Source organism: Polypterus senegalus, chromosome 16 (assembly GCF_016835505.1).
Source record: "Polypterus senegalus isolate Bchr_013 chromosome 16, ASM1683550v1, whole genome shotgun sequence".
Taxonomy (NCBI): Eukaryota; Metazoa; Chordata; class Cladistia; order Polypteriformes; family Polypteridae; genus Polypterus; species Polypterus senegalus.
The window spans coordinates 49,845,666-49,870,450 of record NC_053169.1 but is presented as its reverse complement, the minus strand read 5'-3'; the positions used below and the strand labels follow the sequence as shown (position 1 = coordinate 49,870,450).

Genomic DNA, 24,785 nt, shown 5'->3' with positions numbered 1-24,785 from the left:
AATAAACCGTGGTATAATCAACAAAATTAAGTTGATCGAATGACAGAGTGTCGGAGAAACTCGAAAGCTCAAGTTCATAAAGTCGCACAGTGCCCGAAATAAAAAAAGAAGTTGTCACGTATCAAAGCCGCCGTGAAATGGTGAGTCGTAGCCCACCATCTGAGTGTCATATGAAAGCTTATTAGGGTACAGAGGAAAAAAAAAAAAGGCACACAGTGGGGGAAAAAGCACGAAAAGTCAACTTTAATCTCAAAATTTCCACTTTAATCACGTAGTTTATTTTGTCATTTAGTAGAACATCATAAACTTCATCTTAAAATCGTTTAATTAACCAGTTTCTCAAATCACATCGTAACTAAAGTAGCACGTTAAATGCTTTGTTTTGTATGTGCTCTTCTATGTGCTCTATGTGTGTGAATCACTACTTGCTTCTTAAACTGGCTCTCTTCCTCCGACAGGACACAGAATCAATTACATTTGTGATATTACAGCTCTCTGAATAACTAAAATACTGAGATGTATACGTGATGTCATTTTCATGATGAGTACGTTATTAAACATGGGTTTCACGGCGCAGTGATTGTGCACGACCTTCGATGAAATCATTTATTGCAGCAGTACTCGGGGTGGCTCTAGGCTCGTGGCGGCTCTGGGCAGAGAAAGAATCGGTGGCCCCTTCACCCGCCAATGTCAGTATGGTATCTTATGTACGCCGGATGGCCACGTCCATTGCGGACACTGTATAGCCACTTCATGCTCATGACACAAGCGTTTAACTTTTGCCGAAATTTCCCGCTGCGTTTTTAGCTGTGTCGTTATTTTCTCTTTGTTTTATATTCAATATATATTGATTTGGCGGCCCTGTGCAGGCGCACAGTTTGCACGTGCCTAAGGCCGTCCATGCAGTACTGTCTCTTGCAAACGTACTAACCTCCAATTCCTGTCCTTCCTTTTCTTTCTCCAAATACCCAATCGCCACACAATCAGCTCTGTAATAGACGTTAAGCCACTGTAAGCTTATAATGCTGATTCTTTAAAACGTTTAAGGAACATTGAAATACCTTCGTAGTACATGTTTAATTATTCTAGCCTTCACGACAGTCCCAGTGAAGAATACAATGCGAGGCAGGAACAATCGTGAGCGGAGCATCAGATCCTTGCTAGCGTAGCAACACCATGTACTTTAATTAACAATATACATTATTTAAATGAAGTTAAAGTCTTATCTGTTTAATATAATATACATGCTTTGCTGTATTTCATCTTAAAAATGATATCGTCATCATATGTAAATACGCACTTTATAAAGTGGCTCAGGTTGTGCAATATTATAACTATCGCAAGTTTACAGTTAGGTAATTGTACTTATGAGTACTAACAGTTCTACAAGGAGCAGTTGATGGACTGATGGAGTGCGTTTACAGCTCTTGGGATGAAACTCTTTCAGAACCGCGAGGTCCGTCATGGAAAGGTTTTGAAGCATTTGCCATGTGAGAAGCAGTTCAAATAGGAAGCATGGCTGAGGCAGCGTGTGCTTGATGCTGTATACAAATAATTCTCTTTCTGATCAGCTGCTCTGAGTGGTGCAGTGAGAGTAATATGGAAAAAGATGATCTGTTGTGGCAACTGAAAGAAGAAGAAGGTGCAGTGAGAGTAACACGCTAAATCAGCTATGGTATTTAGAATAGTTTGACCATTCTGTGGACCATTATATTGTTAAAGGTTAATTACAATCAGATGCATTAAACTAATAAACAATATGCGGTTAATTTCAGTGTATTTATAAAGCCGCATCAGGAAAAGAAAGGATAACCACACAGGAACAGTAGCATTGCTTTGACGCTGGGTGCCGCCAGTCTGCAAAACCGAGTGGAGAACTTGTGTACGACAGGGTATGAGCTGCTGTGGAAATGTGCGTGGCTTTACACCAAGTTTAGGTTTTATACATCGTGATTTGAATGTGGAAACATTCGTACGCAACATTTCTGTGTGTACACACGGTTTATACATGAGGCCCCAGGTCCGCTTTGTAATTATCTGAATACGTCAACAAGTCACTCTTTTAGCTAAAATGTCCACTTTACCCCACTGTTTCCATGTGTGCCTACATCTTCCATGTAAAGTAAGCTCTCTGGCTCCTTAGAATGAGTTTTAATTTCCATAAGAAGCACTGCGCCCCCTCGCATGGGGTTCTCAAAAAAGCAGGTGGCAGGCAGTTTTCCAGCCTGGCTGATTTGTGGGACACACTGGATGACTAGTGCCATTGAAGGTGACCAAAGCTTGGGTGTTCATAACACTGCCGTTTAAGGTGGTTGTCTGGAATTTACTGAATCTCAACAAGCAATACTTCCTCCTCGTCACATTCACAAGAAATGGCTGAAAATATGAAAGGTCGTTTTCGGGTCACCATGGCCTCCTCAAACACTCAGTGTAATCAAGAGTCGTCGTGCTTGCTCCATATCTAATTCTCTCCTTTCCTAAAACCATTATGTTTTTGTTTTATTTCTCAGGTTGAAGCTGTCCAAGCACCAGGCAGACAACACACAGACCTCACCACCTCCAGCTGTGACCAAGGAAAGCCGCAGCGCTGGTAGGAAAGAAGCAAAGGAATGCATAAGAGGACTTCAAAGCTCTTTCCAGCTTCCTTTACTTGCACTGGGAAACATCGCTGGCAGAGGAGAGCCGGCAGAAACCAAGGGCCAGAAACAACTGTGTCCTGCAGCGAGTGAGGCCTCCAGTCAGAGCTGTGAGTCAGCACTGCCACAAGTGCAGGAGAGGCCAGAGGGTTACGAAGGACAGAGAAAACGGAGAAGGCAGGGCTCGCAACATGAGTCGCAGGAGAACGCCAACAAAGTGTTCTTTGGAGATGTGCCAGAAACCCTCAGTGAGGTAGTAATAAAAACAGAATGCGCCAAGCCTATAGAAGAAACATTCCCGAGGAAGTGGCCATCGGGCTCCGAGTGGTGCTCTAAACAGTTCGGCTCAGTGCAAACCACACTGGAGGATGACTTGCTTACTTGGAGAAAATCGCCTCCTAGAGCCATCTTCCCAAAAAATAACACAGAGCAGACAGCCCAAACCGAGCCGACCACAAGCAGAAAAGAGCGATCTGTCAAGTCTGCGTCCTCTCCTGCTGACAAGAGCTCCACCGATACAAGCAGCAAAGAGACGGCTAAAGTTGGGCCCAGAAAGTCCAAACTGCGCAGACTGAAAAAGGCTTGAAGATGTCGTGTTTCGTGATAAAGAAGAAATCAAAAACATGACCGGCTCTGCTCCATGCAAATATTCGACACATTTCAGCTAATAAACCTTTATAGTCTGGTGTGCCCGACAGGCTGAAAAATAAAAATATAGAAGGCCCTTTCTTTAGGGAAAATGTGGGTTGGAGCTGGAGACGCTGGCAGTCTTTATTTCCCTTCTTGTTGTCATCAGCTCCAGCGAATGAGTTGTACAGTACGAACATCGGCGCTTGAGGTGAGGTTTGGCCAGGGTGCCAGCTGCATAGCATTGCCATTTTCTGAATGTCTTTCAATTCCTCGAAGACTTTTCTCCTGTATATGGAAGTAATTGTGCGATCCTGAGCCCACCCAGAAGTCGGTGGGCAAACTGTTGTAAAGGTGGGCCAAGTGTCACTGTTCAGGGTATTGTAACGTGATGATTTTTTTTTTTTTTAATTAAAATTTTATTAAGTCTCTCTTGGTTTTCTGCTCACATTCAAACGTCCTTCATTTTTCTGTGTGTCAGATCACATCATAGCACTCTTTTAGTTTAAAATTGAAACATTTAAGGCCATGTTGACCATACAACAACACTGCTGCTACGGGTACCGAGCCTCTAGAATGCATAAAGCAAGCGGATTCTAAAGTCATAGATTGCTAAGGCAGGGGACGGGAACAGGAACGGGTTCATTTGGAAAAATGGTTGCTTCTTCCACAATTTATCTTGGTGGCAACTGACTGACGGCTGTGAGATTAGCTTACGGCAAGCAGCAGTCATGTTGTCTTAACACAAATGAACTTTTCCACGCGGACACATACATACAGAGCTGACTCTACAAGATGCAATGCGATTAATACCCACCAAGCAGCAGTGACCTAGCATGCAGAACACGTGTATGGTGTCTGATGCAGAGAGGAGTTAAACAATACAATCTTCTTACAGGTCAGACTAACATGTAGAACACTATAGAAGAGAAGAGGCCAGTCGTATCCACTTATATCGAGTTTTAAAGATCCCAGAAGTTCTACCAGCTACCACACTGCCTGGTCACTTACTCCATCCGTCTGTTCATGAACTCAAGGTAAAAGTCTCGATCCACTGGCCTAAATACTTCATCCATCCATCCCTCCCTCCATTATCTAACCTGCTATATCTTAACGCAGGGTCCAATCCCAGCAAACACAGGGCACAAGGCAGGAACAAACCCCGGGCAGAGTGCCAGCCCACCACAGGGCTTAAATTCTTTCATCGTTTTAAACTCATCACCACTCTCTGGTGCCATGATAAACAAGAATGGATTAAAATACACAAAGCCAATAGCCTGTGCAAATCAGCCCACATGACGTAACGCTGTCATACTCTACGAGTTGACCCTAAGCACTGAGCTGTAACATACTTAAGAGAAACAGTCCAATCAAGTGGCTGCATTCTCATGCCATCCATACGCAGCATGCAATGGCATCAAATAACAGAATCTCAGTGCACCATGACAAAGCGTACTGTAAATTGATAACCGGTAAATGAAGAGATAGTAATAAAATAGCTAAAACAGCAGTAGTACCAAATCTACTGGCTGTAAGTAAAGTACTAGGAGCAGCACAGAGGGCAGAGTCTGGACAGCCAAGGGGTAGAAACTGTTCTGCCAGATAGAAGTGGGACACGTCTGCAATACTTGATAGAAAGAGGTCTTTCATGGAGGGCAGAGAAGCTGCAATGACCTTTTCTGTTACTGTATGTGTGCGCTGTCTGTTGTAGCACCTTGCGCTCAGAGACACTGCAGTTCCCCAAGCAGACGGTGACGCAGCTGCTCAGAACGTCCTACCTAATAAGACATTAGCCAACACTTCTCTTTGTGACTCTTACAAAGCCTCAGTACCGTGCCTCCTCATTTTTGTGCAGCGACATTACAAAGGTTTTGACGAAGGCAGGCCATTCAGCGCCTTAAGCTCACCAATCCTGTTCACCCGACTCCTCCAAAATACCGTCAAGTTGAGTTTTGAAGGTGCCTAAAAGCCCACCATCTACCACACCACGGTGCACCTCATATCCAGTATCTGTCATGACCTTTTAGGAGCCTCTCTGGTGAAATTCCTGGTTGATATGAGATCTTCATTTGGTCTTACAAACCGTAATTAAGGATTCATAAGCCATATCACCAACTTAAGCCCCAAAAGTGAAGATATTTTAGTAGGCCACATTGCACAGCTTCACAGGGGCATACAAAGTGTTATTAAGACCAAAGGACGCCTCTGTTAATGTCTTAACACATAATAGTGTGACACTAATGGATGCTTTATAGGCAGTGCCCAGTCTCAGGTGTTAAGGCAGTTTTTCAGGAGCTCACAAAACAACCTTCTGAGTACAAATACTCGGACTGCAACACTTTTGAAATCAGCAAAGCCAACTCGGCCCCTTCTTATGTCTTTGCTTAGTCTTAATTCACAGCAAAACACTTTGTTTTATGAAGAGTATGTGGATGGCAGCTCCATCAACAGAGACGGGCTTTACAGGATTAGCCATTCATTCATTCATTTTCAAAGGGTCTCTGAAATTCTCCCGTGGTTGTGGAGAGTTTATGCCTGGCCAGCTTCACAGCACACACACACACACACAGGCAACGCAGCACGAACAAACTGAATGCCAGTAAATCATTCACGTAATTGGGACAGAATCGAACTGGGATACGTCTCACGGCCTTCCCGGAGAATCTCTGGGTGCCTGCACATTATCAGTGACGCATGCTGAAGCAACCAGGTGCCCAGGAAATTCAGAAACAAAGCGAGGGGGCAAGCTGTCAGTTTTAGTCGCCTAAACGCTCCGCCACAGTATTTGGCTCATTGTTTAAAGAAATATCTAAACACACAGCAAATAAACATGTAACCCTACGAAAGTGACATTTACAAGAGGCATACAGACCTGCTAATACCAAGTGAATGCTGTTTATTATCCATGTATAAATATCTCTAGTGCTGTAAAAGAAAATGTGTATACGTCTGTTCACCTTTCCATTCTTAAAATTAATATTTACAGGACAGCATTGAAATCCAGGGATTAGTTAGCTTTGTAATTGATAAAGCAATTATTTCCTATGGCCTTTTCCTTTGTTTTGGACACACCCAGAAATGTTCCTGGTACCTTCTTCTTAAGATTCCATTAAACTGATTTACAAATACAGCCAAGGCATCACTGGTGTTGCTAGCAGCTCTTACGGCTTGACATGACCGAGTTGTAATTTGCAAAGCCCCGTTTTCAGCTGGAATTTCTTCAATGCCCTAAATGTCTACTCCCTTAGCTTATCCTTAATTAGCCAGTTTATTAGAGAAACCTTCACAATTGCATTAGCAATTATATGAATGTTTCTTGAGAAAGCCAATTTATTTAGGAAATTTTGAAGGTGGAATTGAACATGTTGAATGCCAGTACATTGCAACCCAAGTTAACATTGTAACAGGTTTCAGCAGAGCTAATGCAATTTTGATAGGTTTCTCTAATAACCAATTAGCATTTAAAATTACTAATTTATATATATTATATATAGTTTTACTGTCAAATAATGCAAAGAGTACGCAACACGTGTTTCCCAATTATGGGCTCATCAGGCGCACACACTACTCACTGCACCAACTCTCAGGGATCGAACCTTGGACATAAGCAGCAGAGGCGAAGCCTCTTTACATGTGCTACGGCGTGTGGTTCGTTTATTTGACAGCATGTAGATCGGGGTAATTAAATTCATGGCATTCGTAGTCTGAATCAAGCGTTACAGTACCTGGTAGGTAACCAGCCATACAATCAGATTGTGATTCAGACTACGAATGCCATGAAGATACTGTATATAAGTCAATGTGTGTGTGTGTGTGTGTGTATGTATGTATGTATGTTCCAGCCTCACGTCTGAACGGCTGAAGCAGTTTTCCTGAAACTTGGTACACGTTTCTCATTGGTCGACTAAAAATACTGTAGGGTGAAATCAACCCTAACCCACCCCCTTCTGGGGTCCTCTTCCAGTCTTGTATGCATGTTATCATCCAGTTGACACTCTGAACGACCACCAGAGGGCGAACTGGAGGTGACTGCCAACATTCTTTATTTTTGAGCACCACTGTGGCCCTGTTGCTTTTGAAATTAAATAGAGTTGGCCGGTTCCAAGCGTCAACTGGATGATAACATACATGCAAGACCGTGAGACAAGGACATTAGTGAGTCTTCATTGTTTGTTAAATTTTTAAAGTTGTGGCTTTTTTAATTATATTTTTCTCAAACAATTAAAAAAAAAAAAAACACTTTATTTTCTTCCCGGGCAATGCTGGGTATTTCAGCTAGTTAGGGATAGCTTAAGGGAGTGTAATGCAGTAATGGCTATTAGCAAAGCTAGTCATATCTTGGTTGTAGTAAACATGATCATTTCCACGTATGGCCAAACTTTTGATTGGTAGTGTAGTCAGTATTATCAGGCAATGTTTTTGTACAATAATCATCATAGCTGGTACATTCTCAAAAGTCTTTACAGAATTTCACAGTACATGACCAGCCAGGCACACATCAACATGCTCCCTATTGGTACAATGCCAGGCAGAAAATAGTGTGGCATTATAAAGATTGGCACAGATCTACTGTTACAGCTACAACAGACACGTCGGGAACACTTCCGTGGAGAGCCTTACCTGTGTCCCATGAAGTAATAATGTCTGTCTGTGCTGGGATTTGAGCCGATGACCTTGTAGGTTCATCCCCAACATATCCATGTCCAGGTCAGTGTAACTGCCAAACATTTCGTATGCTGTAGAACAAAATTCCACATTAGACCAAAAAAAAAAAAAGTAGCCCTTAAAAGGAAACAAATCTTAGCACTCGACTGTGGGAATTCTGGCATTCCCCATTAGCAGTAAGCCGTCCATACCTTGGCTCTTCTATACGGTGCGTCACTTCTGGGTTGCCACCTGGCTGTTGCGTCTGTAGGAACTTTAGGGAGGCCATCATCTACTCTTGGGCTGTCATCTTTTTTTCCATGGACCTGTCCCACCCCCCTCCAATTTTCAAAGCAAACAGTTCAGACAATGAATAACCGTACACAAATGTCCTGTTCTAGTGGGGGCCTTGTCTGCAGAGTTGTTCTGAAACTGTCATTTGCTCCTAAGCAACTAGGAAACTTTAGAGAAGCAGTGGTTTGGCAAGAGCAGAGCATTTTAGTGTGTTAAACAAAAAGACTGTGGTTTGTTACCAATATCCATGCGCTTCTTGTCATCTCTTGTCACATCCTGCAGTATCCAACACTTGACACCTCCAGGGAAGGGCAGACTTGTCTGTTTGACCACTTTGGGGATTTTTTGTATGTCATAGAATTGGGTTAGATGTTTCTAGACTGCAGTAGCAGTGTTAAGGTTTTCCATTTATCTGTCTGCCCCATATGCAACCTGCGTTTTTGTATTCTTTGTGTCGCCAGTGCAATTCTGTTTTTTTTTTTTTTGTATCCATATGTTAGTTTTAGAAGCCTGCTCTAGCCAAACATTATCCTCGTCAGGCAGACAGTTTTCCTTTTATGACCATATTTAATCTCCCCAAATCCTTCTATCCCTTTTGAAATCCCCCTTTCTCCACACACATCTGGTTTTTGTTTAGTGATACTAGCTGTCCCAAAGACACATACTGTAGCAGAATAACTCAAAGCCATGTTCTGTTTACTTCAGTAATCAAGGCAGAGGATGCCGGCAGTACGCATGTGCCGCTGATCCAGCACAAGGTTTCTTTCTGTTTTTGTTCCACTTACCTGTAAGCGCTGACCCTCATCCTTACAAGCAAGAAACAAAAGCACAGCCAAATAGTGGGCTACTTGTGAAGTCCCCCCCCCATGTAAACGTAAAACACTTTCAGAGCCACAAGTTTATAAACTGACAAAACACAAACTCCATAGGGCAGGCCATTCCTGCATTGATGGGGTCAACAGGACATGCCTTAGATTCTATTTGACCAATAAAAGACAAATTCAATTTTATGAAGTTTTCAATATAAAAGCATTTTGTTCGTGTTAGAGTCTCAATCTGCCTACAAAACACTTCAATTGTATTTTTCAATTTATGACTAGCTAGAAGTCTGTCTCTGCAAGCAGAAAAGTGGCCACCTTGGCTTTGGTTAAGAAAGAATTCTCCTCAGTATCACCAGCTGGTGGCCATTTACAGACAAACACAAGAATCTGAACATGGTGCTGCTATTAATTTTAAAACATGCAATACTCTGCCAAATCTAAGATCTTGGAATCGGTACCATACTCTGCTTTCATTTGTCTTTGAAGATGTCAGAATTAGCTATCTAATGTCAGCTTTAATACAGATCTGGTGCCACTGGCTAAACGTTAAGCACTAAAGTTAAAGCAAATAAATAAAAAAATAAATAAAATAAAATCACAGAAACATCTTTGCCAAATGTCCCCTATCCGTTTAAGCCTTTCCATATTACTTGCGTTAACAATATATTTTTTTAATATCATGGGGGGGAAGAAAAATAAACCAAACATGTGTCTCTACTTTTGTTCTTTACAATATACACATGCATTTTAACTTTTAAAAACAATTGCTTTGAACTGCAGCAGGAAAATGTGACATATTAACGTCAGAAACGTGTCTCCAAAATGCAAGTTGTTTTTAATTACAGGTTAATGTTTTGAATATTACGCTGATACACACAAATTTCACAATTGTCAGAACAATACAGAATGCTGCCAGACCTGCTGAATTCATGCAGCTTCACATTACAAATTTCACTTTAAATTTGTTTGCTCAAAAGAATAAATATTTATACGAAAAATGAACAAACAAAAACACATACCCTCTTTTCATACAAAATATTTAATAAATATTATTTTCAAAAATGTATTGTCAGGAACAAACCTCAAAAAGATTCATTCTTAATTTTTTTTTTTTCTTTTTTTTTTTTTAAACACTAAAGTCAAAATACAGAATATTTTCATTATCTCAGGGGTGAACAAATGAGATTAACATGTTGTCTTCAGAGCCTTTTTTAAAAAGAAAAAAGCTAAAATTTGCATTGCATAAGTACAAATTGTTCAAAAAGCAGGCAGTGTGACTTCTGGGAAACCAACCCAGACTGCCTGCCTGCCTGCCTGCCTGCCTGACGGCGGTCCTCTGTTCAAGTATTCAGTGTGGAGTTTCTCAAATGAATGTGTCTAGTCGATGCAGGTAACTGTGACCAGTAAAGGAGCAAACCCTTTTTAAGATTGGGGAAGGGGACACGCTTTCTGGGCCAAAAAGCATTCTGCTTAGTTTTGTTTTCCAAATATTGATCACAATCACATGTGAACGTTAACCTATTGTCGTCTTTAAAAAAAAAATAAATAAATTGGTAAAGGCCATTTCTTTTTTTTAATTGATTCTTCCTAAACCCCCAGCCAGAATATAATTTGTTTTCTCCTGTGCCTTATGCACTTACAAAACATCCTGCCATCCCCCAAAATACTATAGAAAATGTTTCAAACATCTTGACATTGTACAAAAATGTAGACAATATTGCCCACAGTATTGTTAAAAAATAAACTATTTTCCTAGAACACTTCAAATTTTGGCATTAAGGAAACATGAAACAAAATTTACATCAAAAATAAAGAAGCCATAAGCTTACAAAGCTATCAAAACCTTCAAATCTAAACAATACATATAAATAAAAAAGGAATGATACATTAAGGCTCTTGATTATTAAGTTAATAAATCAAATATACACAGTGATTAATTAAAAAAAAAAAAAGAAATATTTACATATCTATACACAGTTCTAAATTCTTCATTTTGACAGCAACTGCTGACATTTTGACCCTCTCGCAACGAAAATAAAAAAATAATAAATAACCTTTTTGATTGTTGCTGTGGTTTGAAGCTGCAAAGGCACTTTCAAAAACAGAACTACTTGTTTATGCATAATTTAACAACAAAGGCACACACTCACTCACTCACACAAATGCACTCTCGCTCGCTCACACTCACTAGCACACACACACACACACACACACCTGCACTTCTCTTACTCCACCAGTATTGACAGATCAATTTAAAACTTGTTTTCTTGATAAAAATCTTCAGGTGGGCTTTATGCAATGGTTCTTGTAACTAACTTTATGCAGACATGAAATGCAGCCCTCTGTATTCTTGCCAACCACAACAACTACCTTTGCCAGTGTAAGCCAGCTTGTCGAAACTTAAACTAAACACAGGGATTCTCTATGTGAATAACACCCTTAGATTGATATTACACAACAGTTTAAGAACTACTAAGCTGAAGCCATCACTAACCGTGACTGGCGATGCATGGCAGCTCTTCTGTCTGCTATACAATATATTCCAATCGATTTAAGCTCTGTGCCGTTTCCAAGTCTCTGTTGTCTTGTTTGTTTGTCCAGTTTGGGTTTTTCGTTGGTGTGGTATGTGCAGATTTGTCTTCTCTGTCAACCAGTGTGTAAACTGGCTGTTTGGTAAACCTAGTCTTCTGCAGATGCTTGTCCACATCGTCTTCTTCTACTTCAGAGTTGTGTGTCCTAATTTTTGCAATTATACAGTTTTTATTTTCATAATCAGTTTGTTTCTCTATGGGATTTTTGATCTGTTTGAGTTGTTCGCGAACGTTGTTGGTAGTGGTGTCCTCGACCGGTGTATGCGTGTGGGTGCTTTGCTTTCGCCGTCTGCGCATACACCACAAGAAAGCAGTGATCAAAGCAAAGATCCAAATGACAATAAAAATAGAACTCAGCAAAGGCACCAGGTAATCTGTATTGAGGGGAAGAAGAAAAAAAAGAAAAGTTAAAATAGGAAAAAAACAACATTTTAAAATGATTGGCTTATTTAAAAAATTCAATATATTCATGTGTATACTACTGGATAACAGGCATATGGAAATAAATGTATTCCAAAAACACGTCAAGGTATTACAAGACTTAGAAAATAAAAACTGAATATTTACAAAGATAACCCAAAAGGTTAATAAGGAAGTCAAACAGAAGGAGCCCAGCACAGATTAGGTTTTGTGTTTAATGGCGGTAGGAGAACACTATAAACTCAGATTAAACTTTAATTAGGCAGCATTACACGTGATATTGAAATACATACTTTTCTATCCAGCTTCTCAAAAAATATAACCAAATAATAAGACCTTCCAAAACATTTTAAATCCTTACTTATTTTATCTAGTAATAAATGAAGCTGGGAGTGTAATATAGTTGGTTTGGAAGCTCCACTTCTGTCTACTAGGTCTCATTAAAATTATAGTGCTAAGTACTTGGGGTTTACAATGAAAAGAAAGTCAATCAACACAGACATTGATCGATTTCCTGAGCTTGAATTTTTCATAAGTGTGCATGCTAGATTAAGTATGCAATTAAAACTGTCCTGATGACCACAGGTATTTATAGGCACCCTTAGGTCGACTGCCACTCTGGCCATTGTTGCTTCCTGCCACAAATCTGATCTTGAAAGCACAGGCTACATGTAAACCAAGTGCTCCCGAGTCAGAAACGCGTGTGTATAAGTTGTATGAATGGGTTGTAAAGAGCCACAGCTTTCCTAGCAGCACTGATCTTGAGGCAGATTTAACACTGGAGGAAATATAAGGCAGTCTACTGTAGTGCACCCTCATAAAATATTCCAAACACTGCAATAATTAGAACTGCAAAAAACAGCAAGGCTAATTAATCTTTCTTTGAGGGAATGGTTTTTGCCATTTTACCACGGTACACGTATTAATTTAAATTACCTTCATCAAAAATATGTATGGAATACTCAAAAAATTCTACAGCTTTCCATACCTGTCTTAGACTGAACCGGACGTTGCTGTACCCGGACTTCTGCTATGGCTGATATGATGCTGCTGTTTCCATCGCGTTTACTGAAGAGATCAATAATTTTGTCAGTAATGTCCTTGATAGGGTTTCTGCCATGCCTTTGATCTTCTGCAGACTAAAACAAACAAAAAAATTGTAATTACACATTTCATAGATTGCTAGAGAATTAAAAGAAGAAAAATATTAAAAAAAAAAAAGATAACAAGAACTTCTACAAACACATTTAGAAAGTGTACAGTACTTACAATGACCACATGGATTTCGTTATTGGCTGTAGTTGAAGGTTCACATATCATATAGACTGAATACTCCAATGAAAGGTTTCTCATAACATAGAGACTGCGTAGCTCTTTACAGATATGTCCAGTGCTAAGGCCCTAGAAAAGAACACACACTTCCTTATACATACTACAAGACACTGCTAAATAAAATAGCACCCATAATGTGTTTTGCAAAAACAATTTAAATTTACTTTTTTTCCCCCCTTTCAATACAGAAATGTTTCTACATTTTTCTGTATTCACCAAGCACTTCTCTCAAAGAAAATGGGGAAATGTTATCTTCAAAATATATGTAAAACATGTTATAGCTAAAAGAAAAGAAAAACATTTCAACAGCACTTGGAGAATAGATTTCAAAGTAGACACTTCATCATTTCATTCTAGCGCAATTAATGGGATTTCACAAAAATAACAGGACTACCAATTGTTGTTTTCCCTTTATTTCCCCTTCCTGTCTTCTTTTTTTAAAATACTCACTGGATGCATCATCTCCTTATTAAAGGTGAAAGTAATGTTAGCACAGCTTTCATCCTGAAAAGTTGAACCAGGAGAACATTTCAGTCTATGTGGTGGTTGATTCGATTCCCAGCATTCACCAAGTCCAGTACAAGGGGGCACAAAACACTGGTCCTCTCTTATAGGAATACAAATGTGATCCGGTGGGCAGTCATCACGGGCTTTGCCATGTATCCAACAAGATTTGGGTCCACAGTCAACCTTCATCAAGACAGAGGTGAAGAGAGAAGTTATTGATATTTAAAGGCAAAATTTCATATACATTCAATTTTTTCAGACATGTCTGTATAGACAGTCGGGTAACACAGTGGTTGTACAGCAGTCTCCCACTTCAAAGAGACTGGGATCACATTCTGGTCTGGTTACGGTCTGTAGAGTTTGAATATATGCTTCCAGTATCTGCATGACATTGGTGTTAGGTTAACTAAGTAACTGTGCCCTGCAATGAGCTCAACCTTAGGGTTAACCTCATAACTTCCAGCTTCCTAACAAATATATAATGTACATATATTACTGACCACAAAAAGCCCCATATGTCCCTTTCCCAGCCAAACTGGCCAACACCTGCTGACCCCTCTTGATGTGGAAGGTGGACAACTCCACTCTTGGCCTCTCCTGAAGGTCTGCGCTTCTAATCATCCCTCTCTCTCTCTCTCTAAAAGAAAGCCCAGCCTTCCTGTGGTGAAAGCTCATTTTGGCCTCTTATACCCACAATCTTGTCCTTTCGATCATTACCCAATCCTCATAAAACCCTAGATGAGGGTAGGGATGTAGACAGACTGTCAGTCGAGAGCTTTGCCTTTTGGATCAGCTTTTTTACTACTATATATTGGTTTAGAGACCACTTAACTATGCTTGCTACTTTAATCTATCTGTTGAGCTCACCATCTCTTTTCCCCCTCAATCATGAACAAAAATTAGAGATAGTTAAGCTCCTCCACTTGAGGCAGTAACTCCCCTCCTACTTGCAGAGGAGAGTTCACCTTTTTCCGGTGGGGAACTATAGCCTCAGATCTGCAGGCGCTAATCCTTATCTCTGATACTTCACACTTAGTTGCGAACTGTCCCAATGTGTCACCATTCTTTGGTGAGAAATTCCACTATTTTTTGATTGAGAATGGTGGAGGTAAAAGGCTCTGGTTAGGACTCCAGATTCCTCCATAAGTGTTAAAAACAGTTAAGATCGGTAAGTCAGACAGCAGTGGTTAAAAGCTTATGTTATCATGTCATTTACCAAGTGTTTTGTCTGAGAAGTAGAACTATTGTCATCCTAGATTCTACCATATTTGGGACAAAAGTGTTTCACCACAGGAAGAAAGCAACTACTCAGAAGAGGTTGACCACACAACCATTTTTCATTGTGTATAATCCATCATTGTATCTGCAAAACTTTATTTATAGGTTAATAAAGAACCTATGCAATGCAGCCTGACCATAGTATCAATATTAAACTTCCTGCACCCCACTGCCTCTTCAGATTGTTGTTTGTATTCTAATGATCCATTGTTTTTTCTGCATCGATAATCTATTCATAATTGAGAAATGTAGGTTTTAAAGTATAGTTACAACTAGCTGATAACGTCTTTTCTTGATTTCCATGTCAACATTCTCTGCTGTTCCTTGTGAATCTTCAGTAAACTAGGCAGTCCTTACGACTTAAGATTCTGAGACTGTCTCAATCTGACATCTTTCAATGTCATCAAGATCTCCTCTGTTAATTTAAGCGTGTTGGGATGCTAACCAGGTTATCATTTTAAGTATACCTGTAGTCATGCCTACTTATAATACAATCTATAGGCCTCATTTAATCACATCTCTCTCTTATCTCAGCAGTCACATATCTGTAGAAATCAAAAAAACACATTTACTTACCTTTGTACATGTAATCTTTCCATTTAGGCACATGCACGTGTTACAGTCCTCCTCCCAACTGTTACCATCTTGTATGACCTGACTGTTGACAATACAAGGTCTTCCAGTAGCTAGTAGAAAAAGAGTTAGTTACTTCTCAATTAAATGGAATCTATACAAATCCACAAATGTGTTGTTTAACATTACTGTAGTTAAAAGTAAACATGTGAAAGTTTAGGCTTTAGTTCATTGGACCAAAGTCATTCATCAGCTGATATACATATTAAATTAAATAGTGATTTAGCTTTTGACTTGATTTGAGAAACTCAGATTCCTTAACAGCAAGAACCAGCAGTTTCTAACAGCTCAAGGAATAAATCTTTATCTGACAAGCCTGTGTCAGCCTACCAAATAACATGCTTTTGGGAACTGTACACACAAAACACCCGAGTAACAGGATACTTGAGCCCTTAAGGCATATTAAATCCTTACCTTCCTCACATCTGGGTCCTTTTCTGCCAGGGGGACAAATGCAGCGATAACCATTAATTTCATCCACACATGTTGCCCCAAATGCACATGGGTATGACTGACATTCATTGATATCTATGTATGAAGAAAAACAATATTACTTTCTCACCCATTTTTCTTAATTAAATAACCAGAAACAAGTTAAACTTGAATGATATATCCCCCTGGACAGACATCTGATCTGATGGAAGCTTCACTCCCTCAAGTAACAGTTAGATTAAAAATGTTGACAGGTTTCACATGTCGTATCAGTGGCTTTTGTGCTTTTTCAAAAATAAGGAAGTTCTGTCACTTACACTTGTTTAACCTTTGATGCAAAAGTCAATGGGCCTCAATTCTATTTCACAAACAGTCTAATGTTTTTGTATCTACAGTTTACTTATGGGGCTACTTTGACACTGCTTTTAGATTCATACTTAATGCTGAAAATGAGAAAACTAGGTTTGGTGCATTCAAAGTTTGTAAAGACAGGCAATGAATATTTTTAGAGGCAATTGGTTGCTTCATTACATTTTACAAAATATTCAAGAGGTCCTTAATGCTGTCTTTACAGCTGATCATGCTAATGTGTGTGTGTTTTGAAATGTAAAACTGCCCATAGATGTGCAGAATTCAAGTAACAAATTGATTTCCAAGATCAAGTGTACTTGTGATGTCTAGCAAAAGACCCTTTAATGAACATTAAAAAGCATCAACTCTTGATATACTACAGTATAAACTATATTACTCACTTATACGACAGTCTGGGCCTGCAAAGCCTGGGGCACATTCACATCGATACCAGTTGTCTCCATCCACACATGTTCCACTGTTGTAGCTGTAAATATTTAAAAACGTGAATGAAAACAGTTGCACTTTCATTCGAAATACAAACTTGCAACATTTTTCTGGAAACTCTACACTTAAATCTTTACAATATAAAACTTTATTAAAAAAATTCCGGCATTTTTAAGAGTATATCAAATTCCTTGAAATGTAATATTGTGCCTCATTAGGTCTCAATGTGGTTACCATTGAAAGCTCTTCAAATATACTGTAGGTAAACTTTTATTTAACTGAGCTGAATTATGCTGCATCTGTTGGCAGGATGCCCTTCAATACATGGAGTAAAACATACAAGGCACACACAGCTAATCTAGGACAAATTAGCCCTGCTGGGAAAAGTCAAATTTTTTTTTTCTGTTTTTATTTCAGGATGTACACAGCGATTATTATCACTCATACACTTAATCTTGACAGAAGTCTGAACTAAAGCTAACACATATCTGATGCAATATTTAGTTAAGTATGTGATACATTATCAAATAAGAATATTTTTAACTTCTCCAAAATAATTAGATTAAGATTTTTTTCAGTTTGCTACAAATTTTTAAATATACATACCAGGGGTGTGGACTGCAATCATTAGTATCTGCAAGACAGAAATGTACTTGTTACTTTGTAGCAAATACAAGGAATTATAATGGTAATTAGTTATAACAGGTTATATGTACAAATACAATACATTACACAGTAACAATATAGAAAATACATTTTCTTAATAATCCACTCACTTTGTGTGCATGTAACACCTTCCCAGCCTTCTTTACAAACACAGGTAAAAGAGTCTCCGTTGATAACACAGGTTCCTCCATTCTCACATGGGTTTGGCAGGCAACTACTATTTTTGGCTGAAATGTAAAATACTGGTAAATTTTCAAAACAAGCAAGCCTCTTCCTTCTGCTAAAGAGTTTCCATTAATTAATAAAGAGCTCACACTGAGACATCTGTGGTCATTGTCATACCTATATTGCAAGTAGTTCCTTCCCAGCCTGGAGAACACATGCATTTAAAAGTATCTATTTTGTCAGAGCATGTTCCGCCGTTGTTACATGTGGCTTCATCACATTGACTTTCACCTATAATTAAACACCCAGTGTTATCCCTTTTCATCATCTTCACACAAAAAAAAAAAACCCAAGGACTATACAAAAAGTTACTTACGGGAGTGGCATGTTTTTCCCTTCCACCCATTCTTGCATTCACAGTAGAAATCATTCACCAAGTCTCGACATGTGCCTCCATTGTGGCACGGCTTTATTTTGCAGTCGTTGATATCTGAAATTGTAAAAACAACAAAACATCACAAGACCATCTCAGTGCCATTAGCAAAGAAGTAGCACAAGTAAGCGGTGAACCACCAAATGACAGTATTTAGAGGCACTGCTTTTATTACTTAAAATCATTAAGTAAAATGACTGAAAGGCTTAGAAGTGCAAATAGTCACTGTATTAAAAACAGTATTTCTATATTCATCCCCAAAAAAAAAAAAAAAGAATCACTTACTAGTTTCACAGTGAATCCCTTCCCAGCCATCACTGCAGATACACTGGTAAATATTCACTTTGTCAATACAAGTTCCACCATTTCTGCAAGGGCTACTTGCACAATCATTAATATCTGCAAAAATCAACAAATTGGCTTTTAGAGATGTTCCTTACTTACTGTGTATCATGGCCTGATCTTGGGGGTAAACAGGAGTGAGTGATGGGAAGACTAAAGACCAAAGCCATACAACTTATAGAAGATAATTACACAATTTATCATATCTCATTTATGCCCTCAATGATAGAAAACGCTCAAAATACATACACAATTTAAAAAAAAAAAAATTCTATAATGGAGAGTCTAAATCAGGAATTTTGAAGCTTACAGTATGGTTGGAATTCTGAAGTTAGAAGTCTGCTTCTTAAACTCCAGGCTGAGAAACCAATTAAAGTAGTTGGAGTAGAGAAAATAAAACAAAGTTCCATTCAATTGTAATGTGTGTATATATAAAGCACAAGCACGGTTTCAATAGTTGTTAGATTTTGACATTATTACTTTATGCATAAATAAATGTTTGACTTTCTGATATTTAAAAAGTAGATTTAACTGTTCTATTGGGCCTTTGCTTCTCTAAATACATTTACTAAAAACAAATTAAAAACATAATGAACCATGAACATTCAAGTGTAAGATAATTCTTATGCTTATATTCCTTCAACGTCAAACATTTAGAACGTATTAGAAAAGTGGGCACATTATACATTTTTCTAAATACTCTAATTTAGTGCAAATTCATACAAAGTATAATTTACTATATTTATTAACATAAAAAGTATTAACGAGGAAGATATTTTACCAAAAAGGGAAAAATTAGTACACTGTTACAATAATAGCTTGAAAATTAAAATTGCATTCTTACCACAACAAACATTCTAGAGCATTACACTTAACGTATCCATTATTAACTAGCATGTTTAGTACAACCGTGACTTTTTTTATTTTTAGTAACTTATTTTAAGCCCTTTGGTAATACTTCAATATTTTAATCAAAAATGAAGATAAACTTAATGAGAATATATCCTAATACTATCAAAATATCCCATAATTATAAACTAGGAAACAGTGTAAAATGAATCCTTATTCAGCAGTGTCACCAAATGCTCAAGAACTGAATGCTTAAAAACATAAATAGCTCAACTATTGGAATACTTACTTTCATGACAGTAAGTTCCAGTGAAGCCTTCTTTACATTCACAGGTAAATTTGCCTCCTGCTTGGCTCTTGCATTTTCCATGAGGACCACAGACATTGGAGGAGATGTACCGAACACCTTCAGGAGTGCTATTAGAAGCTACTGCAACTGTACAACTGTCTATCACTGTCAAAGAAACCAGAAATTTTAAGGTTTTTGTATGTAAATAATTATGTATTTTAACATTTTGTATGTAAAAAGATCTACATTTAACTAATAAAGAAAGCCATATGCACACAAGACACGAAACCCAGCAGTGGTTGGTCCAACCTTCACCACATAGAAAGGGAAGACTAGCATACACTATTGTGAAATAGAAGAACACACACAATGATTCTGAAAGCCAGCAGACTTCTAGTATTAAATAAAATAATTACACAATCAGATATACCAACTGTGATACTAAATACTTACAATGCACACATTAAAACAAATTAAAATGAATCTAACACAGACACATGCTTGTAAATGTTAAATACATCTGAATCTATAAATTGATTGTATTCTCTGAAGTGCTGCAAAAACATCAGGCTGTTCTTATAAGGTTTGCTGTTCAGCAAGATTCAAACAGAACCTCATTTAGTTCATGCAACAGTCAACTAAATAAAAGTTCTGATTAAACATTGTCATATGATATTTCAGATGTTTGTAAGACTTTAGTACACAATAAAATTGCATGAACAATGGATTTGTGTAGGAGGTTGCTGGAAAACTAAAAATGACAATACTCTGACCGGTGCATCACTGCAGAAGACTTCTTATATTCAATATGTCAGTATAATCAAGAGATGAACCTTTCACATTACAATAGCAGCTTGCACACGTTTTAAAGCCTCAATGTGCTTAATAATACCACAATAAAATAACAAAGAACCTGCAATAAAGACAAGAATAACGTAGTCAAAACAATTTGAGGAAAATCAGACGCGAGTTTATTACATAGCTTTCATGCTCACAAGGACTCCACTGGGACAGCGTTAAACCAAATATTTACAAGACGAGCCAATACTAAATTGTGAAACAGAATAAAATGTACAGCTATTAGAAATTATCAGTTGAGCTAATGCTAGTTTAATTTAGCTGGGATTTTATTTTTAAATTTCATAGGTGTTTACAAACATATTCAACTGAAGTGCTTTTTAAATGTCCCAGTAATTGAATGCCGATCTGATTGATTCCAAACTACAAGACCCTTACATTAATGCATCTGGACTGGTCTAGAAAAATGAAGAACATAGTAGGTCCTAGTGATTATCTACTTTGAATAGTTACTTGTTAACTATGTAGTAGATGCTTTTTTGGATTTGAGATGTGCTACATGAAGAGGTCACTGTATTAAGTTGAATTTATTTATCCTGCTGAAAATGCCTATTCATAGATGGCTACAATGATGCCATATAGAGAAACACCCTTTCAGACTCTGTCTTCAGAGATACCACAACACTCGAACATACTGTAGCTGTGTTAATATCAAGGTCTGCAACATGTGCCATGAAATTACAAACCATTATACTGTCAACAGCCTACACTGTTGACACCCTATTAGGTAAACCCAAGGATTAATAGGGTTTCGATCATAGTTTGTGCCCTATAGCAGCACGAATTAGAATGATACGAGATTCAAACTAGGCAATGCTTTTAAAAATCCTCTATTGACCAGTGTTGTTCTTCCACTGACAAAATGGACCTATCAGATTAGCCGCCATGCCTCCTTATACATGACCCGGTTGATGTATCCCTTACAGCTGTACCTACATCTAATTGAGGTTAGTAACAAAAAGGTTACAGTTAGTTGTGTTTGCCTCTTTTACCTGCTGTTATCTACAGTCAATTTCCCAAAACAAGCCAGTATTTTTTTTGGGGTTAGAGGCTCATTCTCAATACACCAGTCATCTAGGGACGCATCAACTGCTTTATGTTCAATTTGAATTAAAGAATATGTTTGGCATTTTCCAATTAAATCAATGTTGACAGACATGATGTGCTGCCATTTACTTCAGGCATCTGTTGTGTTAGGAAATTCAGTATTAATAATTATAAAAAAAGAATTTCCTGCAAGCAGTCTATTACAATCAGCAGGGTAACTGCCTAAACAAACAAAATAACACACAAGACTGTAGAATACATCCACTTCAACACACAGGATGTACCTCCATGTTGATTCACATCATATTAAATGTGCATTCTTAACAAGTGCTTATTCATAAAGATAGTATATTGTATTTTTGTTAAACTCCATCATTACAAAAAAAAAAAAAAGGTTTTTCTTCACTGTACTGCATAACTGAGGACAACAGTGAGCAGTCACTAGTAGAGTAATAACTGGACTGAATGTCAGGGGGAACAGTTTCCACTCACTTTAAGACTTTCAGGATGTACATGGTCAGTACAGATTAACAAAACCCTTGTTGAAAGGAGCGGGAAACTAATATGTCTGGTTAACAGACCTTCTTCTAAAATGACATGGTTATTGGAGAGGTTTCAAGCCATCATTAATGTGTTCTACAAATCTTGTTTCTATTCTTTAAAATTGAAAACCGTATTTCAGGTCAGAAGGATAAATCTAGTAACCTTCCATATGAAAATATATAGTGCCAACAATCTGCAATGAAATTGCTTTCAAATTTGTTCTGTTGTCATGAGTAAATGTCTCAAACACAGTAAACAAAAGAAAATAAGGATTGTCACTTGTAAATATTCATATGCAACAAGTTTTAGGGTTGTTTCACGTTCAGAATTACGTTGTGTTGGTTGTTATTGTAGGCAACGTACAATGCCATATAGGAAATAAATTTACTTAATACGGCTTGATTTAAAGCAAGTGCTTTATGCAAGTGTCAGCAACTGGCGATTTAAAAATATAGATTAAAAAAAAACAACATTTAAATCTTCAGGCATGCTCATCCTGTTGTACTTCCTCACACACCTCCCTACACAACTTAGTGTATAGCACTGTCGGTGACTGAGCAGTCATCTTTTTTTAGAAGGGCAGCTGTGCTGCACTCACTGTAGTAGCCTTTCAGTGTAAATACTTTCTATAAGTAATTATTTTTATTTAATTTATTTATTTTATTACTTTTTTAACAGTGTTAACATGCTAAAGAATGTGACCCTTTATCTTAGTAGAAACTCTGGCAAGGGTGGGAGTGCCACATGATTCTAATTTAAAAGACAACACAGATTATTTTTCCTGGGCTATTTCTTTTCCTCAAAATCAATAAATCTGCAGCACATACCTTCACAAGTCGTGGAACGACAGTGGTCTTTGAGGCGAGAACAGTTCTTTCCCTCATAGTCTTCAGTACACCCACAGAAATAATCACTTGCAAGGTTAAAGCATTGTGCTCTGTTCTGACAAGGATTTGGTTCACAGTAGTCTATATCAAGCTGCAGAAAAAAAGCTTACAATTATAAAGTTATTCTGATTAAATGAAACTGTATTGTGAAAAAAAATATAAAATACAACAGATATCAGAAAAGCAATCTTCTAATTCAGAATTCTTGACATACACGAGTACTGTGGCTTGTGAAAACCAAGCACTACCTCACATTCCAAATATGTGCTGAAACCTTTACAAATGTACCCCAATGGCAGATTAGGACCACCACTAAACAATTAAAGACCCGGTTAACACATTGCTTTTCAAAACATCTCTATATAGGATATTTTAAATATTGTATAATAAGCATTCCTTATTGGATCGAAGATGACAACAGATTAGGCGATAATCTTTTCTTGGCCATAAAGGAGATGACAATGTTCAATTTGGTTCCCAGTATCTGGCAGTTACACATACCTGACAGAGGTTTCCAGAGAAACCACCTGGACACAAACACTGGAATCCATTGACTTCATCGAGGCAGCTTCCCCCATTTAGGCATGGGTTGCTTGCACATTCATTGATGTCTTTCTCACAATGTTCTCCAGCATATCCGGGTGGACAGACACAACGATAACCATTTACTAAATCCTTGAAAAAATAAGAAAAATTGTCTCACAAAGTTATATGTGGTTCACTTAGAAGTCCTATATTTCACATTTATAAATATTTGTATTTTTTAACTTGATCATAATCATGTAAACCACTGGGTGGACTTAAATCTTCTACCTGTCATTTTCATAGTTTTAAAGCCAGACTGTTCCAAACACTTTTGTTTACATTGCTGATCCTATATAAAGCCCATGAGAGATCAGAAATATTCTCAATAGTTCACAGTGTATTTGCCTTATCAAATGCTCATTCAGCTTTGTCAGTGAAATTTTCTCTGGAGAAAATTGTGATATCCTTCTTTGCATAATAATATTCTGATTTTGCTGCAACTTTTATAAACATATACACAATGTAATAAATAGTGTACTTTGAACTGCTTTAAGTAATCATAATGGCGTGCACCATGTAATATGCAAAATAAGTTATTTTACAGTTCCCTAACTTTTAAACATTTTCAGGATTCTAAATTTGATGCAAAACAAAATATTTCCAAATATTTTATGACAAAAACATACCTTGCAGGATCCTCCATTCTGACACTGCCCATGACAGTCATCAATATCTGTACCAAAACAATTCACAAAAGTATATATTTGACACTTGTGTAATAACAACCCCCCCATTACATTTAACAAAGTCAAACAGCTTCTTGGGATCAAGTAGATAAAGCTTTTGTCCAGTTTCCTGCTTGTTTTCCTCCAGATAAGCTTATTATAATAGGGGGGAAACATAAGCAATGCCTCTGGCCTAGCTAATGAAACTTCACATAATTGTTTTAACATTGTTATCACAATCTTGTTGCGATATGGACTAATGAGATTGATAAAAGGGAGGGTATTGTCATTTGTGTCTGGCTACACCCTTTCTAAACACACACACATACATACATTGACCTAGTCTGCAGTTTTACTTATTGTCTATCACAGTGACATCTTGTTTATTTCCATCACCACTTCAAACGGATTTATATATATATATATATAATAAAAAAAAAAAA

The 24,785-nt window shown here is 37.8% G+C and overlaps 2 protein-coding genes across 3 annotated transcripts in view; one reads left to right on the top strand and one right to left on the bottom strand.

Annotated features, from left to right (window-relative positions):
* Positions 1–3,694, top strand: part of LOC120516506 (SLX4 interacting protein) — a 183,771-nt gene extending 180,077 nt beyond the window's left edge. For both annotated transcript variants that reach the window (XM_039738217.1, XM_039738218.1), the window contains one exon: positions 2,511–3,694. In XM_039738217.1, coding sequence (XP_039594151.1) covers positions 2,511–3,222 — 712 coding nt within the window. In that variant the 3' untranslated portion in view covers positions 3,223–3,694. The remainder of the gene's footprint in view (positions 1–2,510) is intronic.
* A 6,144-nt stretch (positions 3,695–9,838) lies between these two features.
* The window catches only part of jag1b (jagged canonical Notch ligand 1b), a 33,123-nt gene continuing 18,176 nt past the window's right edge, over positions 9,839–24,785 (bottom strand). The window contains exons 11-26 of the mRNA XM_039738215.1: positions 24,304–24,350; positions 23,594–23,767; positions 23,033–23,183; positions 19,758–19,922; positions 18,563–18,676; positions 18,221–18,334; positions 18,022–18,135; positions 17,790–17,906; positions 17,620–17,647; positions 16,968–17,053; positions 16,198–16,311; positions 15,727–15,836; positions 13,816–14,055; positions 13,303–13,434; positions 13,022–13,172; positions 9,839–11,987 (exon numbers count right to left, since the gene is read on the bottom strand). Coding sequence (XP_039594149.1) covers positions 11,551–11,987; positions 13,022–13,172; positions 13,303–13,434; positions 13,816–14,055; positions 15,727–15,836; positions 16,198–16,311; positions 16,968–17,053; positions 17,620–17,647; positions 17,790–17,906; positions 18,022–18,135; positions 18,221–18,334; positions 18,563–18,676; positions 19,758–19,922; positions 23,033–23,183; positions 23,594–23,767; positions 24,304–24,350 — 2,294 coding nt within the window. The 3' untranslated portion in view covers positions 9,839–11,550. The remainder of the gene's footprint in view (positions 11,988–13,021; positions 13,173–13,302; positions 13,435–13,815; positions 14,056–15,726; positions 15,837–16,197; positions 16,312–16,967; positions 17,054–17,619; positions 17,648–17,789; positions 17,907–18,021; positions 18,136–18,220; positions 18,335–18,562; positions 18,677–19,757; positions 19,923–23,032; positions 23,184–23,593; positions 23,768–24,303; positions 24,351–24,785) is intronic.